We start from the raw sequence: 20,197 nt of genomic DNA, 5'->3' as shown, positions 1-20,197 counted from the left end.
TACTTCCGATCACCTCAGCATAATCAACTTCGGAATTTTTCTGAATTTCTGCAGTTTCAGGCTGCTAAAATGTCAGGGTACCACCCACTTTCAGTTTTTAAAAATATGCTAAGTATATAACTGTCTTATTACTCAACAATCACTGTATTTCAGACCTAATCATATATCTATGTTTGTGATGAACTTTTTCTTACCAGCAACATGGTTTTACTATTGACTACTTCCTCCACTCCTTTTAAGTGGACGTTGGGTTAGATATAGGTTCAAAACTGAATGGTAAGTTTCTGTATACCTCCTGCCACCATTTTGGTGTTTTTATAACACCCCTTTGCCAACTCTGAGATCTTATTCTACAAGAACTTTTGTATCTTGATTCCATCTCTACTTCGGCATTTTATAAACATGACTAGCTAAACACACTTGTCCATTTATGTTTCTGCACAGTCATGCTATCAAACTTCTACTTGCTAAGCCTCAGTGGTGATTACAAGCCCCTTTAAAAGGGGTATGCAGGCATAATTAGTGTGAAGCACATCAGTTGCCACATCTTCCAACTTCCAAATGTACTTAGGGCAAGGTGCTTTCAGTCAACGTGTTTAATTAACAGTCATTTAATAAATCTTAGTTAAGACTTTTGGTATACTTCCCCAAAACTGAGAATGTAGCTTTAATGACTGGGGTAACATCCTGCTAGTCAGGTGGTTTCAAATTTTCCATTTTCAACATAACTGAAGGGAGGTCCTCCCTAACCAAACTGTCTGCTGAAGTTAAGAGACACAGCAGTGACAAAATCCCTTTCATGTGTGTCTTCCTATGAACAAGTTATTTCACTCAGCTTACATCTTTGAAAAAAAATGAATAAAACTGAGACTGAATCTCTCATTCTGGTAATATGTAATATTTTCCCATAGATACATGAATTGATGAGAGGACAGCCCTATATTCTGTACACTTTCAGGAACATTCTTTTGTTTACTATTTGTAAACACAAGGAATACACTCCTATTATTTGCTGAGTAGAAATAAAGGTGATCATATATCTGAAAACAAATTTGGTTGTTTTAACTTTACAGTCATGAAAAATTTTTAAATTTCATTTTCAAATTATATTTTTGTGTTATGTTAGGATGAAATTCTGTGGATAAAATATACAGTTATGAATTCAAGGGGAAAAATCAAAAGAAAAGTTTCCATTTTTTTCTTTCACTTTATAGTTTTTTTCCTTTACAATTAAAAAAAATATATAGAATGCTTCACAAACTTGTGTGTCATCCTTGTGCAGGGACCACACTAATCTCTGTATTATTCCAATTGTAGTATATGTGTTGCCAAAGCGAGCACAAAATTTTCCATTTTTTTCATGTATTTTGATAATCTGGATGTTACATCCTTTAACATTTATGATTGGGAACTTCCTGATGTCCCAGTGGTTATGATTCTCGGCTTTCACTGCAGGGACCCAGGTTCAATCCCTGGTTTAGAGAAGTGATATTCCATGTGGGTCAGTCACGTAAAAAAGAAAATATAATTGAAAATTTCATGTTTTAACACACAAAAAATGTGGAATGAGGCATGCAGTTTTGCATAATTCTTAGAAGTATACATAAATACTATTAATTACAGGTTATAAAATACAAAAGATCCAAAAGTGTATTTTTAGGTAGAGAATACCTTAAGTAGTCATATTCTAGAAAAGTACGTTGTTCTAAGGTCTTAGAATGTCGTATTTATGTCATAAAAATGGTCTTTCCTTTCAATTGATAGGCTTTGTAATTAATATAGTGTATGTCAATCACCTTGGACTCTTTTGAGACCCCATGGGCTGTAGCCTCCCAAGCTCCTCTGTCCATGGAATTTTTCTAGGAAAGAATACTGGAGTGGGTTGCCATTTCCTTCTCAAGGGGCTCTTCCAAACCCAGGGATGGAACAGGGTCTCCTTGCACTGCAGACAGACTCTTTACCATCTTAGTCATCAGGGTAGCCCACACAGCTTTTAATCAACAGTGGTATAAAAGGCTTATATTTCTCAAGCAGTAATAGTTACACTTTTAAAAGCAGAAAGGCTTTGGAACCAGAACTGAACCACCATGAATGCCTGATTTCGGGCAGTTTCCCACTCCTGGGTGCACATTGGGATGCCCGAAAGTACCAGCACCAAAAGTGGGAGGGGAGGAGAGGGGGACCTTTCACTGTCTTCAATGAGTTCCTCAGCTGATATAACGACGTGGGGCTATTTGACATCTGTGGAAAACATGCCAACGCCCACTTCACAGGTTGTGCTGCTACAAGACTTGGGTTCCAACTAGTCCCGCCCAAAGAAGCGGCTTAAACGCCTACTGTGAAGTTTCTGGCCTGTACTGCCCCGGCACAGTCCTTATGTGGGGAAGGGCAATTTGGGGACAATTTCGTTCATCTGGTACCTCGCGGGTAGAGGCCAGGGATGCTACTATCCACCCGTCAACACAGAACCAACCGCGCCACGGGCAACGGTGCTGAGGGCGAGACCCTGGCTCTCTGAGGGGAAGCTGAGTCCTCGCTTTCTAACTCCAAGGCCTGACGGGCGCCTAAGGGGACACGGTACCTCGCCATGTGACCTCCCGCGCGCTCACCGGCTGTGAGCGCCGCATGCGCCGGTGGAAGGTTCGCGGCCGCGCACAGCCTGTCGGGAGCACGCGCCAACCGCGGTCTGTCAGAGGCGCTTCCCGCGCTGAGCTTTGTTGCGCGGGGCGAATGTACGTCACTTCCGCCGCGAATCCCCTCCCTCCCCCAGGGGCTGCCCATCGCCCCGCCCCCAGCGCGTCTGTAACGCAGGGCAACCGCCCCTGTAGCCCGCCGGCGGGGACTAAGCTGCCCGGGTCCTTCCACCCCGCTGGGCCCTCAGGAGGGTGTGAGCGGCCGGGCCGCTTCCCCGCCTCCGGGTCGAGGCCCCAGACTGCTCCATCGGCGGCAGAGCGAGAAGCCTTGCCCAGTTGGGAAGGGAGCTGCCTTCTGAGGCGGGGAGGTAAAAGGAAGAGAAGCTGGATCTGAAGAAGAGTGGGCAGGGCCTGGGGAGGGGGTGCGGAGTGGGTGGGGCAGTGGGAGGAGCCGCTGAAAGGGCGGAGCCCTGTGAGGGAACGGCCCTTGGAGGAAGGGGTGGGGTTGGTGGGGGCGCTTTGCTGGAGGGCATATCTATTGAAAGAAGGGGAGGCACCTTTTGTGGCCAGGTAGGATGCCACTCTAGTGTTCTTGCCTGGAGATTCCAGGGACGGGGGAGCCTGGTGGGCTGCCGTCTATGGGGTCGCACAGAGTCGGACACGACTGAAGCGGCTTAGCAGCAGCAGCAGCAGCAGGATGTGGAGGAAGGGGAGGGCCGAGAGGAGGAAGAAAGAAAGGTCTTGGAAGAAGGGCAGAGAGTCACGCTGTCAAGTGCCTGGGCTTTTGGAAACAGGTGGCAAGAGCTGTGTGTTTGAAGACTTGAATTTTCCTGTACATTGTATGCTGTGTGAGAGCTGGGAAGACTGGGGTTGCTTTACCATTTCACTACCCTTGCTAGGCAGAAGGAGAAGCGGGTGGCAGAGGATGGGATGGTCAAACAGCAACGACTACTCAATGGACATGAAAAGATCCCTGATGCTGGGAAAGATTGAAGGCAGGAGGAGAAGAGGCGACAGAGGATGAGATGGTTGGATGGCATCACCGACTCGATAGACATGAGTTTGATTAAACCACGGGAGTTGGTGATGGACAGGGAGGCCTAGAGTACTACAGTCCATGGGGTCGCAAAGAGTGGGACACGACTGAGCAACTGAACTGAACTGGGAGATAGTGGAGCACAGGAGGAGCCTGGCATGCTGCAGTCTGTCGGGGGCAGGGGAGGGGGGGCGGTCAAAAAGAGTCGACGGGACTTAGCTACTGAACAACCACCACCAGTGCTAGGCATCTCATGAACACTTAATGAGTAATGAATGTGACTGGGAAAAGCAGAAGAGTTGGAGACTGGGATTGGAGTGAAATGCTCTGATAGGGAGAGATGGTTGTAGAAACTGTGCTCCTAGGAATCGTTCTATGAATAATCAAAGCTGCTGTGCTCTGTGGGCATGTAAGAAGCATAAAGCTCAGGTAATTAACATGGTGGTTTAGTCACTAAGTTGTGTTGGACTCTTGCGACCCCATGGACTGTAGCCTGCCAGGCTCCTCTGTCCATGGGATTCTCCAGGCAAGAATACTGGAGTGGGTTGCCATTTCCTTCTCCAGGGGATCTTCCCAACCCAGGAATCCAACCCAGGTCTCCTGCATTGCAGGCAAATTCTTTACCGACTGAACTATGAGGTACAGGAATTGAGGGTAGCCATTTGTAGTCTGATTATATGGATGAGTGATAGCAGAAATGTGTCAAAGATAATGGCGAAAAGACTGCTGGCGTTCTTCAGTCAATAAGATGTCTCAAATTCCTCTCATCCTTTAAATCTCTGACTTCTGCTGCTGCTGCTGCTCCTGCTGCTAGCCAAAGAAAACTCTCTGCTTTTAAAGGACACATATCATTAGATTTCCTGAAGGAGGGCATGGCAACCCACTCCAGTATCCTTGCCTGGGGAATCCCCATGGACAGAAGAGCCTGGTGGGCTACAGTCCATGCAGTCGCAGAGTCGGATACGACTGAGTGACTAAGTACAGCACATCATTAGATTAGGCCCATCCCAGTAAACCAAGATTGTTTCCCTGTCATCAGGTCAACCAATTGGTACCCATAATTACATCTGTAAAATCCCTTTTGCCATGTAACATAACTTATTCATGGAATAGTCCCAGGGATTAGGATGGAAAACCTTGTGGAGGGAGGATTTGCAGAACTTAATTTACTATGTTATCTTTTAGGAATATTGTAGAAAAATTACTGCAGCAGGTTTTTTTGTTTACCCAGTTTCAATGAACATAAATTATACATTATTAAGCCTACCTTTAATGAGAATTTTGTCTTTGAATTGACTCATGTACACTCTTAGTCTTTCAAAGAATGGTCCTTGGGACTTACCTGGTGGTACAGTGAATAAGAATCTGCCTTCCAATACAAGAGGCAGGGGGTTGATCCCTGATCCAGGGAGATTCCACAAGCCACAGAGCAACTAAGCCCATGCACCACAATTACTGAGCCGGAGCTCTAAAGCCTGCAAACCACAACTACTGAGCCCGTGTGCTGCAGTTTCTGAAGCCCATGTGCCCAAGTGTGTGTATTACTGTTGTTGTTGTTTAGGTGCTAAGTCGTGTCCGACTCTTTTGCCAACTGTGATGGCAAAATATGATGGCAAATGTGGGGAAACACTGGCTTTTAGGTACTTCTGCCTAGAAGTGACTCATATGATTTCAGTCCTGTTATTAGCCGAAATAAGTCACAAGGCACGCTTAACTTCAAGGAGAAATGTAGATAATACTTCTCTATCTCCAAAAGGAAAAGGAGGCAAGATTTGGGGGACCAATAGTAGCATCTTGGTACCACACTGATCTGGTATCATCAGAGGTGATGTATGAAGCAAATGACCTTTACGTATGTTATAAATGTCACTACCTTTAAAAATAGAGTCCAGGGACTATGGGAATGGAAAAGTCCTAGACTTGGGGACAGAGGATGAGATGGTTGGATGGCATCACTGACTCAATGGACATGATTTTGAGCAAACTCCAGGAGATAGTGGAGGATGGAGAAGCCTGGCATGCTGCAGTCCATGGGGTCGCAAAGAGTCAGGCACGACTTAGCAACTGAAGCTAGAACTAAAACATTATAATTATTTTCTTAAAACTGTTTTCAATTTTCTAGATTCAGAAACATTTATGAAAATACAAGGTCCAAGAATAGATAGACAGTCTCAAAGAAATTGGAGGAGTAACTGTTGAATATCAAGATATGAATCTGGAGCAGGATTTATTTTAGATATTAACAAGCTGGCTTTAAAATTTATTAGGAAATTTAAAAGGAACTATAATAGGTAAAAAGAAATTATGAAAATGAAGAATAAAATGGAGGGATCACATTACCCAGTTTTAAAAATTACCATAAACTATAGGAATCAATATGATATTGGTGAATGGAGAGACACAGGTCAATGGGCCAGAATAGGGTGTTCTAAAATATACCCAAATAAATATCAGTTCAGTCGCTCAGTCGTGTCCGAGTCTTTGCAGCTCCATGAATTGCAGCATGCCAGGCTTTCCCTGTCCATCACCAACCCCTGGAGTTTACCCAAACTCTTATCCGTTGTGTCAGTGATGCCATCCAACCATCTCATCCTCTGTCGTCCCCTTCTCCTGCCTTCAATCTTTCCCAGGATCAGGGTCTTTTCAAATGAGTCAGCTCTTCACATCAGGTGGCCAAAGTATTGGAGTTTCAGCTTCAACATCAGTCCTTACAATGAACACTCAGGACTGATCTCCTTTAGGATGGACTGGTTGGATCCCTTTGCAGTCCAAGGGACTCTCAAGAGTCTTCTCCAACACCACAGTTCAAAAGCAGCAATTCTTTGGCAATCAGCTTTCTTTATAGCTCAACTCTCACAGCCATACATGACTACTGGAGAAATAATTGCCTTGACTAGACAGACCTTTGTTGGCAAAGTAATGTCTCTGCTTTTTAATATGCTGTCTAGCTTGGTCATAACTTTCCTTCCAAGGAGCAAGCATTTTTTAATTTCATGGCTGCAGTCACCATCTGCAGTGATTTTGGAGCCCCCCAAAATAAAGTCTGCCACTGTTTCCACTGTTTCCCCATCTATTTGCCATGAAGTGATGGGGCCGGATGCCATGATCATAGTTTTCTGAATGTTAAGCTTTAAGCCTACTTTTTCACTCTCCTCTTTCACTTTCATCAAGAGGCTCTTTAGTTCTTCTTCACTTTCTGCCATAAGGCTGGTGTCATCTGCATATCTGAGGTTATTGATCTCTCTCCTGCCAAATAAACATAGCCAATTGATTTTTGACCAAAAAAAAAAAGTTAAATGCAGGAAGAATAATCTTTGAACAAGAATGTTGCAACAACTGGCTGTTCATATTCAAAAACTTAATTCAAAATGGATCATAGACCTAAATATAAACCATAAAACTATATAACTTTGAAAACTAAATACAGAAAATCTTTATGACTTGTGGTTAGGCAAAGTGTTTTTAGACATGACACCAAAAACATAATCCATTAAAAACCAAACCAAACCCAAATTTGATAAAACTGGTCCTCATTTTAACTTTTATACAACATATCTATGAGAGTAGCAACAGAAGATAATGTCCTTTCGTTGGCCTCTGCTGTAATATTGGTGTCTTTGCCACTGACCAGTGGTAATGAAGTCTTTGTTCCTTTCAGGAGCAGGGCAGTTCATATTCTAAGTTACAGATTGGTTAGGGTGTCAAAGCACCATTGAGTTTGCCAGATGTCTAACAAAGAGGCATTTGGTAGTCTTTGTACTTCTCAGTTCATTAACAAATGACATCATCACAACGTGGGGTTAGAGATCCTAAAGGTAACGTCTGTGTTTTTTCTTTTCCTCCTGCATTTCCAGTGCCTTCTTTTGTATTCAGTAAATTCAATGATAGGCCTTGAGTCCTTTGACTTAAAGAGTAATTGGCCAGTTATTTATGGAGTGTCTCCAAATCTTCCCCTGTGGCTCAGCTGGTAAAGAATCCACCTGTAATGTGGGAGACCTGGGTTCAATCACTGGGTTGGGAAGATCCCTTGGAGAAGTAAAAGGCTACCCTCTCCAGTATTCTGGCCTAGAGAATTCCATGGACTGTGTAGCCCATGGGGTCACAAAGAGTCAGACACAACTGAGTGACTTTCACTTTCACTTTTCCAAATCATCTTCGTAAACTATATTCTCCCATTTATTTCTGAGTTGTTTCCCCACCTTTTGGTACATCTCTTTAAATAAGTCCCTGTTCAAGGTCTTTACCCCAATTAAATTATCCAAACCGTGAAATCTGTTCTTTGATACATTTATTCAGTTTGCTTAAGATCAAAATTCATGCTTTGCTCACCTCCACTGTTACCCCATGTTTTATTTCTTGAACCATTCTGTTAACATGGTGGCTCAAAAAAAAAAAAAACATTATGGAAAATTTCACAGTAAAGTACAGTGAATAGTGCAGTTAACCTCAATGTCCTCATACCCTTCTACAATAAACAGAATCTGTGGCTTTTTTTATTTCCTCATTCTCTCTCCAACCACAACCAACCACCCCCACCCCCTTGCAGGATTATTTTGAAGCAAATCATGATGGCTTGTGTTCAATTGGTAAAATAATGAGCTATTTTACAGGCTTTTTAAAAAAATTCTTATTTATTTATTTGGCTCTGCCAGGTCTTAGTTACAGCATGCATGATCCAATTCCCTGACCAGGGATTGAACCCAGGCTCCCTGCATTGGGAGTGCAGAGTCTTAGCCACTGGACCACCAGGGAAGGCCCCTATTTACAGGGTTTTTTGCTGATCATTTTCTTCCATCTCTGTTTAGTTTAAATGCTACTAGAAAAGATATTTTCTGTATCACACTGAATTTCCCATAGGCTCTGTTTCTTAGAGTCTCACTCATCTTTTTTTTTATTTTCATTCATCTTCTTTATTTCATTTCTAAATATCTTAAGTTCCTTTGGCCTTTTCATCTTGAAAAGGATCAGCTTTTCTTTGGGTTTATTCTTGTTTATCCAGACATGTACTTTCGGGGCTTGGACCTCAGTCAACAGTTTCTTCTTTGTACATTTTTTGGTTCTAGCCACTTCAATAGCGTATGTCATAGAATTTAATATCTTCTGGCATACATGTGTGTGCCTTCCTGCTTTGTACTCCAAATCCAATTTTCTAGTTGCATCTGCAAATGCATTTTCCCATGGGAGCATTTTCACTGTGATCCTTGTGTTTCCTTGATGTGATTTTCTTGGAAACATACAGATTTTGATGTATGTTTTATACCAGCGATTCTTAAACCAAATCAGATTGTAAAGCTCTGTGGAAATCAAAAAGTGGAAGAACACAAACTCTGATTTACTTTAAATCTATAAACATAAGAGGCATAATTTTACTATCAGAAAATCAGTATTATATCACTGCAGATTTTTGCATTCCAAATAGAAGGAAAACTGCATGTAATTGGTAAGAAATCACATAGCCACCCTTTTAGGTGACCTTTGATTGCTTTTTGCACATTTCTATTTGTCATCTCTTACCTGAGTTTGGAAGATAAGAATGGACAATGAATCTTTTTTTTTTTAAATAAATCCAGGTGTTTTATTTGTTTTCTGCCACACTATTCAGCATGCGGGATCTTAGTTCCCTGATCAGGGATAGAACCCATACCCCCTGAAGTGGAAGCACCAGGGAAGTCCTAAATCCGTAAGTCTTTGAAATTAGCCTTATATTTTATAATGTCAATAGCTGGCAATGGATGGTTTCATAATATTTCTTCTGTCTATTCCTGAACATGTCTTGACGATGTTTCACCTCAGTTATTGAACTGGTTTTTTAACAGAAACAAAGCAGTATTAAAAGCTAAGTTCCGTTTGCATTTTAAACCACAGGAAGAAGATGTTAAAGACTTTAAGCAACCATCACAGTAATGGATTTCGGTCACAAAAATGAGACTGAAATTGAAAATAGTGAAAATTATGAAATTCAAAGCACAGAAGAAACTGAATTAATCTATACTTGTCCAGATGAAAGAAGTGAAAAGAATCATGTTTGTTGTCTTCTCAATATCAGTGACGTTACACTTGAACAAGATAGAACAGCCAAAGAGTTTGTCATTGGAACTGGATGGGAAGAAGCAGTGAGTATTTTCTTGAGTTAGGTCTTGTGCATGTTAGGGTTTTGATACAAGCCTTTTACTATTTTCAGAAATAGTTATTGTTGCCCCCAAAATTTGTAAGCAAGGAAACAGAAACCTCTGAAACAGAGGTAGAATATTAATGATGATAATAGCAGTACCTTTTATTGAGTATTTATGACCATTCTGTATGGGCAAGCACAGTACTAAATGCTTCACATACATCAATTCATTCACCCTCTCAGGTGTTATGAATAGCCTCACTCTTTGGAAAAGGGAAACAAAGCACCAAAAATGAAATGTGTCAAAATCTCCTAGGCGGTGGTCAAGGCAGGAGTTGAACCGAGCTTTTCTGGACTCCAGAACCCAATTCCCTTAACTCAAGCTACTTAACTCCTGCCACTTAACTCCCCAAGAGACCAAAGATTTCTATCCTGGTGGTTTTATGCATAACCCTGTGGTTTATTCTTAAACTATTCTTAGAAGCAATAATGAAATATAAGGGAATTGGTGTGATTGCTTGGCAATGTCACAGCTAGGGCGGGGAGGGGAGAGGGGGTGTTTCTGGATGTACTGGGGTTGAGGCTGGGGTGCTGCTCCACATTGTAGAGTGCCCGGGGTGGCTCCCACCACAGGAGATTTTCCAGCCCTATCTCAGTTTGGGCTGCTATAAGAGAATACCGTAGGCTGGGCAGCTTAAGCAGCAGACATTTATTTCTTACAGTTTGGGAGGAATGTTTGAGATCTGGGTGCCAACATGGTCGGTTTCTTGGTGGGAGCCGTATTCTTGGTTATATCCTCACACAGCCTTCTTTGGTGCAGGCAAGCGCAGAGAGCCTGCAGTACAAGAAAGCCTGCAGGCGGGACAAGTATGGTTTTGATTTTAATAGTTCTGAATTTATTTTAATACACATCTAAAAAATATATATAGTCAGCACATCAGTGTGCTGATAGATACTATTGCTTAGTATTTTAGTCTTTGAAAATACTATTACAAATACCATGGCGTAGTAGGAGGCTAAACTAAGCATGAAAAAACTAAATTAAGTCAATCCAAAGAAAAATATTGATTCAAATAGAGTCAAAATGGGGATGTGGCCACAGTGGGGGCAGCTAGGCTGAGAGTAACACACTGCTTTATCTGCAGGTCCGAGGCTGGGGACAGATTTCTCCAACTGCCTGCATCTGGCCCAGGAAGAAGCTTAAGAAGGCGAGGGTGGGAGAAAGTGCCAGCAGCTGCTTACTCTGTGTCAATCTCTCCCATGGGAGCCTGGAGGCCAGGCTTCATTCGGAGGCAGGGAAGTTGGAGTCTGGGGCTTCAGCTCCAGCTCCAGCTGAGGCAGGCCCAGAGAAGGATGGAGGCAGCCTATCCCAGACCCCGGGCACCCCCCCAGGCCCCACTACCACCTCCAGGGAAGTTAGCAAAATCTGCTTTCCCGCCTACAGTCAGGGAGAGAAGAAAAGTCTGCAAATAAAGGAGTTCATTTGGTGCCTGGAAGACTGGGCCACCCCGGAGACTGTTAGGGGCAAGGACCCCAGAAGGCCCTGGAGGGGCACTGACAGAATTCTCCCCTCCTCAGACTCCCTGACTTCCAAAGCCCTTTTAGTCCTCCCTCCTTTGAAGTCTTCGCCCCCAGATGGCTTGGATGTTCTGGGTAAGAAGACTAAGAACTTTTTCTTGCGGCCAGAAGAGAAGGGGCTGAGTGTGGAAAAGGATGAGTGTGTGGCTTATGCCTATGGAGTGAAAGCCGTTGACGGGGCCGGCGAAAAGCAGCCCACTGAGCTGGCCAGGCACCACAAAGTCAAGGACACGCAGCCTTTCCTCACCCCGGTGGCCCGGATGCCCCTGCTGGCCGAGCCTGAGCCCTGCTGCCTGCACTGGTCCCTCCTGCCTGAGAAAAACCTGCTGTGCCCTCCCTGCTATCTCGCCACCTTCCAGCTTTTGCAGAAACAAGGAGCGAGAAAGTACAAAGCCAGACTCAAAGCCAGGGAGCCCAGGCCTCCCATGAAAGCCCCAAAGCGCGTCCTCACAGAGGCCAAGCAGGAAAACAGGCCCCGAATGTTGGAGACCAAAGTGTTCTCAAGACCGCTCTTGCCATCCCTCACAGTGAGCAGAGTTGTTATTCCCATTTCCACTCACAGACTCCTTTGAGCTGCTACAATATAATTCCCTGGGAATAAGCAGCGTCTGAACGTGGTTCATCTTCTTTCCCCTGTCTCCCTCCTGCCCCACCCCAGTCTCTTTCTCTTTCTCCTTCTCTTTATCTCGCACGCTCTTCTCTCCCTCTCTCCCCTGGTCCTTTTTTGGTAGTAGATCGGGGACAGCTGAACCTCATAGTATGGATTTTGATGTACTCTCAAAACCTCCACATTTTTGTGTTACCTGCTTCTGTTGCTTAGCCATTTACAAAACGCACACTGGTAGTGCCAGTCTCAGCCTCAGCCTGGCTTATCTGTGCCCTGGAAGACAAGTGGACGGTGGGGAAGCTGGAGGGCCTCCCTCCGGGGTTGCCCCCAGGTCAGCCCCCGAGCCAGCCGGCAGGGGCGCTTTCTGCCCCCTGAACCCCAGTGCTTCAAGCCAGGCGTCCTGGGCTTGTTGAGGCCAAATCGTTTCCTGATCTTTTGAACCTGGCAGATGGTCTATCAGTTGCCACATTTTCTCTTGCAACAGAGATCTGCTTTAATTGAAACAGTGTTGTAAGAGGAAATTCCAGTCTGTGTCCAGATGAATTTCCTGTGTCCAGGGTGGCATATCCTTATATTGATACTGGATGGATGGATGTGCCATGTCCATTGTATCTTATGTGTCCCAGACTTCATATACTTAGAACCTCATGTTAGTCTCTGTGTCTGGGAGGTTTTGGCTACCTTTCTACAAAATTCATCGTGAGAGGCAGGTTGAGAATAATAATTATTGTCTAAATGTCACTGAGATTATTGTTAGCACACATGCTCCTTCCAGTCTTATATCTACTATTTGGGAACTTGACAACCCCAGACAGAGTTACGGAATGGAGGTGTGGCTTTCTTCCTTCTTCCATCTTTCCTCCCCCCTCATTTTACCCCAGTACACATTTCCTGAAGTTGTGTATAAATTAAATGTTTGTAAATAAGTTATATTTTAAATGTGAAGTGACAATGCTATGTAGAGAGATGCTGTGAAGAACCATTTTGTAATGTGAATAACCATTTAGCCACTCTGTAATTATATAGTTTGCATTTGCTTAAAGTAGATCATACTTGAACTGTAGGCTTTCCATCTCCTAAGTGATGGGCAGACAGAATTTATGGCTATTTGTAAACATCTGTTTTCCATAACTGGTCTTTGTAATGTCTTTTCTGTTTAAGTTTAGGAGTTTTGTTGGTTTGCCTTTACAAAACACCAGAAATGCAGGAATGATTACAGTACAATAGTCATTTAAAGGTGTATTTTGCCTTTTGAGATTGGACACTTTACAGATGAAGCAGTTTTCAGTTTCTACTCACCCTTTCTTGTCTGAATGAAGAAACCATCTGAATTCAACCCCAAGAAGAGGTCCCGATTTCCCTGTGTCTGCCCACTGCGGGTGTTGGATCCTGTACTGCTTGAGCACTGTCCAGCTCTGGCAACCTGCCTACCTGAGTCAGTGGTTTTTTTCAAGTCCTTCTTTGTAGGCTGCAGAATAATGAATAAGCTCACTATGTATATACCTGTCAAAGTGTTTGCTTGGGAGAGAAAAGTATCTACCAGTATGAAGGAGGGACAAAGCTCACCTGCTTAGCTCAGGGGTACTTACCAGTTGAGATCTTGCCACAGTTTGAACTGATACAAGTGACAACAGAAAGAATTTTTTTTTTTTCTTAAGAAAAACTCACTTGTTGAGATAAGGGTTATATATTCTATACCTTTGGGGATAAACATATAATAATTTAGAACTGAGATTTAGTTTGAACGAAGGAAGGACCCAAATTTACAGGTTTGTTGTTGTTCAGTTGCTCAGTCATGTTTGATTCTTTCCACCCCGTGTCTGTTTTAGTAAAAAATTTTTTTAATCAACTAGTTTTTTTTTTAAAATTATGAAAGCATCTATTTCTTTAGGTAATTATTCAAATACCTGATAAAGTCCCTCTGGTATCTTATTTTTGTTGGTTGAGGAAGTTTGGCTTGCTTCTCTGTGGACAGAGTCACTCTAGGCCTTGTCCCAGTTTCTAGTCAGATTAAATCAGGACGTTCAAACTGGTCTTTGATATCCAAGTCTATCTAGATAAAGGCTAAATGTTTACTAGAATGCAATAACAAAAATCCTTCCATTTTAAGGTGTCAACGTTATAATTCAGTCCCAATCACCTTCTTTCTACCTCCAGGTGATGACCTCAAATTAAGTTTTGGTTCTTATGTGTTGTTGTTAATCGCTCAGTTGTGTGCAACTCTGTGCCACCCCCCAAACTGTAGCCCGCCAGGCTCTTCTGTCCGTGGAATTTTCCAGCGAGAATACTGGAGTGGGTTGCCATTCCCTGCTCCAGGGGATCTTCCAGACCCAGGGATCGATTCTCAAGCCAAACATGGAGGGCTCAGTGTTTCATCTTTTATTCTGTTAGTTTGTATCATTAGTAAAACTTTCCAAACTCTTTTCTGGAAATTAAAAAAATCACCGAGTGGAAGTGTGGCTACACCCAACACAGGGCTCCTCTGCAGAGCCTCACCTCCTAGGGGAGGCCAGACTGAGTTCTGGGAGTGCTGCTGAGCAAGTGCAGGGCTGGAGGGACTGGACACCTGGGAGAGTGTAGATCTGAGAGTGATGAGGGGACAAGGGCGAGGGGAAGATTAAGTCAGAATAGGACCCGGCGATGTTTGGACAAGTATGGCGAGCTTTGGCTGCTCGGGGAGACTTCCTCTCATTTTTAGCTTTGTTCTTTTTAGTCTGGACTAGATCTACTTTGCTTTCAATCTCTCCCTCTCCCTAAGTGCCAGAGCCCCAGCCCATCTCTATGCAGGATACCCCGGCTGGCCAAGCAGGCTGAGCTGCACAATTGGAGTCCTCACACCTGGGACTTTTTGGGGTGTCTGGGCTTGGGTCCAAGTGCAGCCTTGGTGCTGCAGTTCAGGGGCTCCTGAGAAGCCAGATGAGGAAGAAAACAGGGGCTCCTGTGGCTGTGACTGAGGGCAGACAAGGGAGTTTGCTGGTGCCACAGGCAATACTCACCCACTGTCTGCCAGGCTAACTGTGGCCCTGGAGCCAGGAGAGGTTCTGTGCTGTGCCCCTGATGCCCAGGCTAAACTCTGACCCGAGTGCCACTAACCCATCACATGACACCATAATTCCACTTGAGTTGAGTTAGCAAGGCACTATTCTAAGTGTTCAGAGCCTCTTCTGGGTATTGCCTCCTTTTATCCTGAGCAAATTCATGAGGCTCAGGGCTCATTTTCTCCTGTGACCCAAGAAGAAACCCATCAACAGAGAGTTTGGGTTCAGGTGTGCAGCTTGGGCATCTGAAGGTGCCAACTTATCTCCAAGGTGAAGAAACAGCTGGAGTAGTGGGTGGAAAGAATCATGTAGGGCAAGGAAAGAGGACTTCGGAATGTCTTTCCTTCCTGTGAGGTGGGAATAATTTCAGACACAGAATGTGGTGAAGATGAGAAGGTCATGTATGTACAAGGCTCACAGAGATTTGTGGTTTTCCAGAATGTCATGATCAGATCAAATACAAATAGCTGGATCATTTCCCTTTAACAAATGCCTGGCTGTTCAGAATCATTTAGAAATCCTGTGGGCATGGCCAGTTGTCACGTGGACTCTTTAAAAAGCTCACCTCCCTAACTTGTCGACTTGGGGGTCCTTGGTTGGGATGCCTGTCAATCAGTTCATGGGCCATCTTCATTGCCTGGCCCTTCTCATCCTGTTTTGCCTGAATTTCCACTGCAGCAGTCTAAACATGATTGCTCTGCAGACTTATGCCATGTCTCTCAGACTGGTGTTGTGTCATCCTGAGGTGTTACAGTGAAAAATTTACTTCTCAAGTTTAATCTAGCAGATCAAAGCTATTGTGTATCTTCCTGAACTCAGTCTTAAAGTAACTCAATAACTAAAACTAGCACCATCATCTTTTTTTACTAGGAGCTGAAAACTAGACATTTTTAAATTGACTCTGTCCTATAAAATGAGGAGTTAGGGACTTCCCTGATGTTGCAGTGGTTAAAACCCTGTGCTTCCAGTACAGGGGCTGCAGGTTCGATCCCTGGTCAGGGGGAAAAATTGAGGGAATTAATACTTAAGGTACTTCCTGATTCTGTCATTTTAGTGACGTTAACTTGCCTGTAAACATTACTAGACACTCAAAATGTGGACAGTTCTTTCTGTCATAGATTTGTGATCAGATTGACTCTGGATGCTGGCTTTTGTAGTGTGAAATTAAAAGAAAATCTAAGTGAATTTCAATTTCTACATTTCAAAAGTTGCTTACAGTAGAAGTCCTAAAAGAGATTTTTTTTTTTTTTTTTTTACATAAGACCCGGGTGGCTCAGTGGTAAAGAACCCTCCTTAATGTAGGAGATGCAAGAGATGTGGGTTCGATCCCTGGAGGAGGAAATGGCAACCCACTCCAGTGTTCTTGCCTGGGAAATCCCATGGACAGAGGAGCCTACAGTCCATGGGGTTGCAAAGAGATAGACTGAGCAACTGAGCACCCACCAGAGCCCAACTTTTCTAATACATCCTTTCTAAACAGCAGACACACTTTAATTTTAGGCTGTGCTGGGCTTTCGTTGCTGGGTACAGACTTTCTCTAGTTGCGGCAAGTAGGGGCTTCTCATTGCTGTGGCTTCTCTTGTTGAGGAGCGCGGGCTCTAGGGTGCGTGTGCTTCAGTAGTTGCTGCACACGGGCTCAGGAGTTGTGGCGCATGGGCTTAGTTGCCCCGAGGCATCTGGGATTTTCCTGGGCCAGGGATCACATGGCAATATACACACTTCTTAAAGATTTCAGTGGCTGAGCATCTTTGGAAATAAGCACTGCATCCACCGCAATGCTTAAAGTTCCACCTCACCAGCTGGCCCCTTGGGCAGGACTTTTCAACCTTGGCACTACTGGCGTTAGGGATGGGTAGTTCTTTGTGTGGGGTTGTTTTGTGCATAGAGGAGAACAGCAGCATCTCTGACCTCTACGCACTAGATGCCAACGGTCCCCTCCCAGTTGTGACAATCAAGAATATCTTTAGACATTGCCAAGTGCCACAAGGGTCCAGGTGAGAATAGGTGCTTTAGGGAATTATCTAGAACCCAATACCTGTTTGCAGCTTCTCTGACAGCTTTGCTTCCAGAGCGAGTGGAAGCCTTGACACAGAGGCAAAGGGAATTGTGGGAGAAGTTCCGCCTGCCTCATCCTGGGCAGCTCTTGGTTTTGACTGGTCCCTCAGGGCCTCCCGGGGGCACCTGCTCCGTTTCCCTCCAGGCCTGCTTTTCCCTGGGACCATTTCTCTCAGAGTTAACAGTAGGGCTCATTTAGTCAGAGCCAGGGAGAGCTGTAGGCATAATCTGATTCTCTTTAGGAGAATGTGCATTATTTTGGCAAGGTTTTCAAGAAAATTCTAAGACGCTAAATTGGTGTATTTACATTTAATGGCATAATTCAGAATTCTCTACTTTTCAACCAGTACTCTCCTCACATTCACTGCTAAATTGCTGTGAATACTGAGGCAGCCCAGTATGTATGACCCTCCTTAAAGCCACTGGAAAATTGATACTTTATATATGTGAAAATGGCTTTTTTCCTCTCCTTTGGCTCAAACTACAAGCCTTGCTTCCCTATGTATCTTAAAATGAAACAATTTCTCACTTACTTAAATTTGAGGAGTGCTAACTTGAAGACATAAACTAGCCTTATTTCCAGCAACGCAGGAGGGTTAGGACTATTAACTCTGTAAAATGTGAAAGAACTGTTAGCAATTTCATTTAACATCTGCATGTGCTCTGAAGAGAAGCAGAAATCTAACTAACAAGATAAAAGCCACTGGTCCCAATACTGTTCATGACTCTGCTCGGGCTCTGTTTTGTGGCCATTCACCAAATCCTCATGATGGACTTTTCTAATGTAATCCTAATGTAATCCCAGGAAAATGGAATGTTAGGGAGATACCATTATAGTAGCTAATGGGAGAACTTGAAATCTGAAGACTTACTCCTTAGACACATATGTCATCAGAGAAACGGGATTTAAACGGTTCTAAAATATACCATATCTTACCAAAAGAAAAGGCTAAAAAAAAAAAAACAACCAGCCTACAACTCATTAATAAGTACCAGACTCTCAAATATAGCTAAACAAAAACTATTACCACAAACTAAACTAAGACAATATAAACAGTTCCTAAAGCATCATTTGCCAAAGTTTGGATGGCTTCTCAAAAAGCAAACTTATAAAATCTTAAGTTTTGAGCGCTCACTTTTTAAATAGGGAAGTCTTTGAGGAGCATTCTAAGGTCAGATATCCTTTTGTGATAAGTTAATTCAGATGCACTGACTTCTGCCAAATTTTTATTGCAGCACAAGCTCTACATTTTCTGAAGTCACTAAATTTCTCGTTACAGCACAGGAAAAAGAAGATAAAGTAGGAGAGGTATCAGTTTCAAATTCAGTCCTAAGCAGCAACATTTTTGAGATGCAATCATAAAACCAAATATTTCACCCAGGACAAGGAAAAAGCAGTGGATCACCAGAAAGCAGAGTACAAAGCTGCAAGCAGACGTGGAAAAACAAACAAGAAAAAAGCAAGAAAAGCAGTGAGAAGATGCCAAGCTTGGGACAAGGTCTTATTGACACATACTATGCTAATCTCACTTAAGCCAAAAAAAGAAAAAAAAAAAGTCTTTGTTCACATAGGTAATATATACATCTTTGAGAATTCATGGAGATAAAGTTTTTAAAAAATATTTTTTTATTTTCTGAAATATATGACTGTTTCAATGATAAACTAAAAGTTATAAATTCTGTTGTTTCTTCTTTGTAGTCTTTATGTCCTGTAATATTAACTTGCTAGATGGTAAAGGAACCAAGTGAATGGAAGGGCCTTGATAATGAATTTCCCCTGTGACAATCTTTGCTATTTCTGATTTTGTAGATTTAGAACAAAGTTACAAATGTGCTTAGTATTTATTAGTAAGGCAATATATAGATTTTTACATGTTTCTCCCTGAAGTTGAAGGAACTGAATGAATACCGGCACTCTTCCCGTTTATTATAGACAGTACTCTTATTCCCTCATTTGCTCCTTTCAAACATGCATATTTTATCCTATTTTTAAAAATGTATTATTTACTTACTTATTCTTTTTGGCGGCACTGGGTCTCCTTTACTGCATGTGGGCTTCTCACTGCAGCGGCTTCTCTTACTGTGGAGCACAGGCTCAGTAGCTGTGGCGCACGGGCTTAGCCGTGCGGTACGTGTAATCTTCCTGGACCAGGGATCGAACCTGTGTCCCTGGCATTGTCAGGGGGACCACCAGGCAGGTCCCCACACATGCATGTTTTAAAGTAGAGAGCCCAAATGTGTTAATTTGAGGAGACCAACAACCTGAGAGTCCATTTGCTCTTTAGTTCTGCACCTGTTGATAGATATGTAGACTAGTAAATATAGTTCACACAACTGTGAGAAACTTTGGATTTAAGCACTGCAAAACAATGGTATTTAAAGGACTATCTTCTTTTTTTTTTCTTTTAAAGGACTATCTTCTTGACTATCAAGAACATTAGATTAGCCTACATCTTGCTGAAAAAACTAAATTAACATTCATGTGTTTTAAGGCTTTTAGGTGTTGGGAGTAACCAGTAAGTCAAAAGACTGTGTCCTTTCCTAGTGTCAGATCTAATCCGTGACACTTTAATGTACATAAGATAAGCAGACACATGTATATGAGATATAAAACAATACTTGAGACTCCAAAGGCATCACCAACTCAATGGACATGGGTTTGGGTGGACTCTGGGAGTTGGTGATGGACAGGGAGGCCTGGCGTGCTGCGGTTCATGGGGTTGCAAAGAGTGGGACATGACTGAGCAACTGAACTGAACCAAAGGCATCATTCCTAAATGCTTCTAAGTTACACATTCCTCCCAGGCTCTTTGTTTAAGAGCCTTCTGAAGACAAATCTGAGAAGCATTACTTTAAATATTCAAGTAGTAAGCGCTCTTCCGTGTCAGTATTAGGTTAAGTCTGGACTGGAACTAAGATAAGCATTCTAAAACTGAGATCATAAAGGATTACATGAAAAAACCACCCTGTCAGTTACCACTATTAAAACAATTCAACTTCACAACTAGTGAACAATTCAACTTCACAATGTTTTCTTCCAATCAAAAGTAGCTTCAAACTTTGCATCTTTCAGGTAAGCCTATAAAAAATTTCTTCTTTTATTTCCCTTTATCTCAAAGGAATCGAACACACTGATTT

The 20,197-nt window shown here is 43.0% G+C and overlaps 1 protein-coding gene and 2 non-coding genes across 4 annotated transcripts; 1 reads left to right on the top strand and 2 right to left on the bottom strand.

The window, feature by feature from the left end:
• Nucleotides 1-1,237: 1,237 nt before the first annotated feature.
• On the bottom strand, nucleotides 1,238-1,341 carry LOC128071159 (U6 spliceosomal RNA). Its single transcript, XR_008201720.1, has one exon. It is a non-coding gene; the product is annotated as a U6 spliceosomal RNA (small nuclear RNA).
• Nucleotides 1,342-8,348: 7,007 nt separating this feature from the next.
• TRNAG-CCC (transfer RNA glycine (anticodon CCC)) lies at nucleotides 8,349-8,421 on the bottom strand. Its single transcript has one exon. It is a non-coding gene; the product is annotated as a tRNA-Gly (tRNA).
• A 1,151-nt stretch (nucleotides 8,422-9,572) lies between these two features.
• On the top strand, nucleotides 9,573-18,363 carry LOC128071158 (uncharacterized protein C16orf46 homolog). 2 transcript variants are annotated; one of them, XM_052664126.1, is made up of 3 exons: nucleotides 9,573-9,782; nucleotides 10,927-11,886; nucleotides 18,340-18,363. In XM_052664126.1, the coding sequence occupies exons 1-3, from the start codon at nucleotides 9,573-9,575 to the stop codon at nucleotides 18,361-18,363; spliced, it is 1,194 nt and encodes a 397-aa protein (XP_052520086.1). The 2 variants fall into 2 exon arrangements, with proteins under 2 accessions (XP_052520086.1, XP_052520085.1); XM_052664125.1 differs by lacking the exon at nucleotides 18,340-18,363 and having other exon boundaries at nucleotides 10,927-11,931.
• The last annotated feature ends 1,834 nt before the right edge of the window (nucleotides 18,364-20,197 follow it).

The sequence above is a fragment of the Budorcas taxicolor genome, unplaced genomic scaffold, assembly GCF_023091745.1.
Source record: "Budorcas taxicolor isolate Tak-1 unplaced genomic scaffold, Takin1.1 scaffold233, whole genome shotgun sequence".
Lineage (NCBI taxonomy): Eukaryota > Metazoa > Chordata > Mammalia > Artiodactyla > Bovidae > Budorcas > Budorcas taxicolor.
Note: the sequence above shows the minus strand (reverse complement) of the source record. Positions and strands in the feature narration are given on the sequence as shown.

Coding starts and splice junctions, on each gene's coding strand:
- LOC128071158 (XM_052664125.1), top strand. CDS start 9,573: ATGGATTTCGGTCACAAAAATGAGACTGAAATTGAAAATAGTGAAAAT. Junction 9,783..10,926: donor GAACTGGATGGGAAGAAGCA/GTGAGTATTTTC, acceptor CTTTATCTGCAG/GTCCGAGGCTGGGGACAGAT.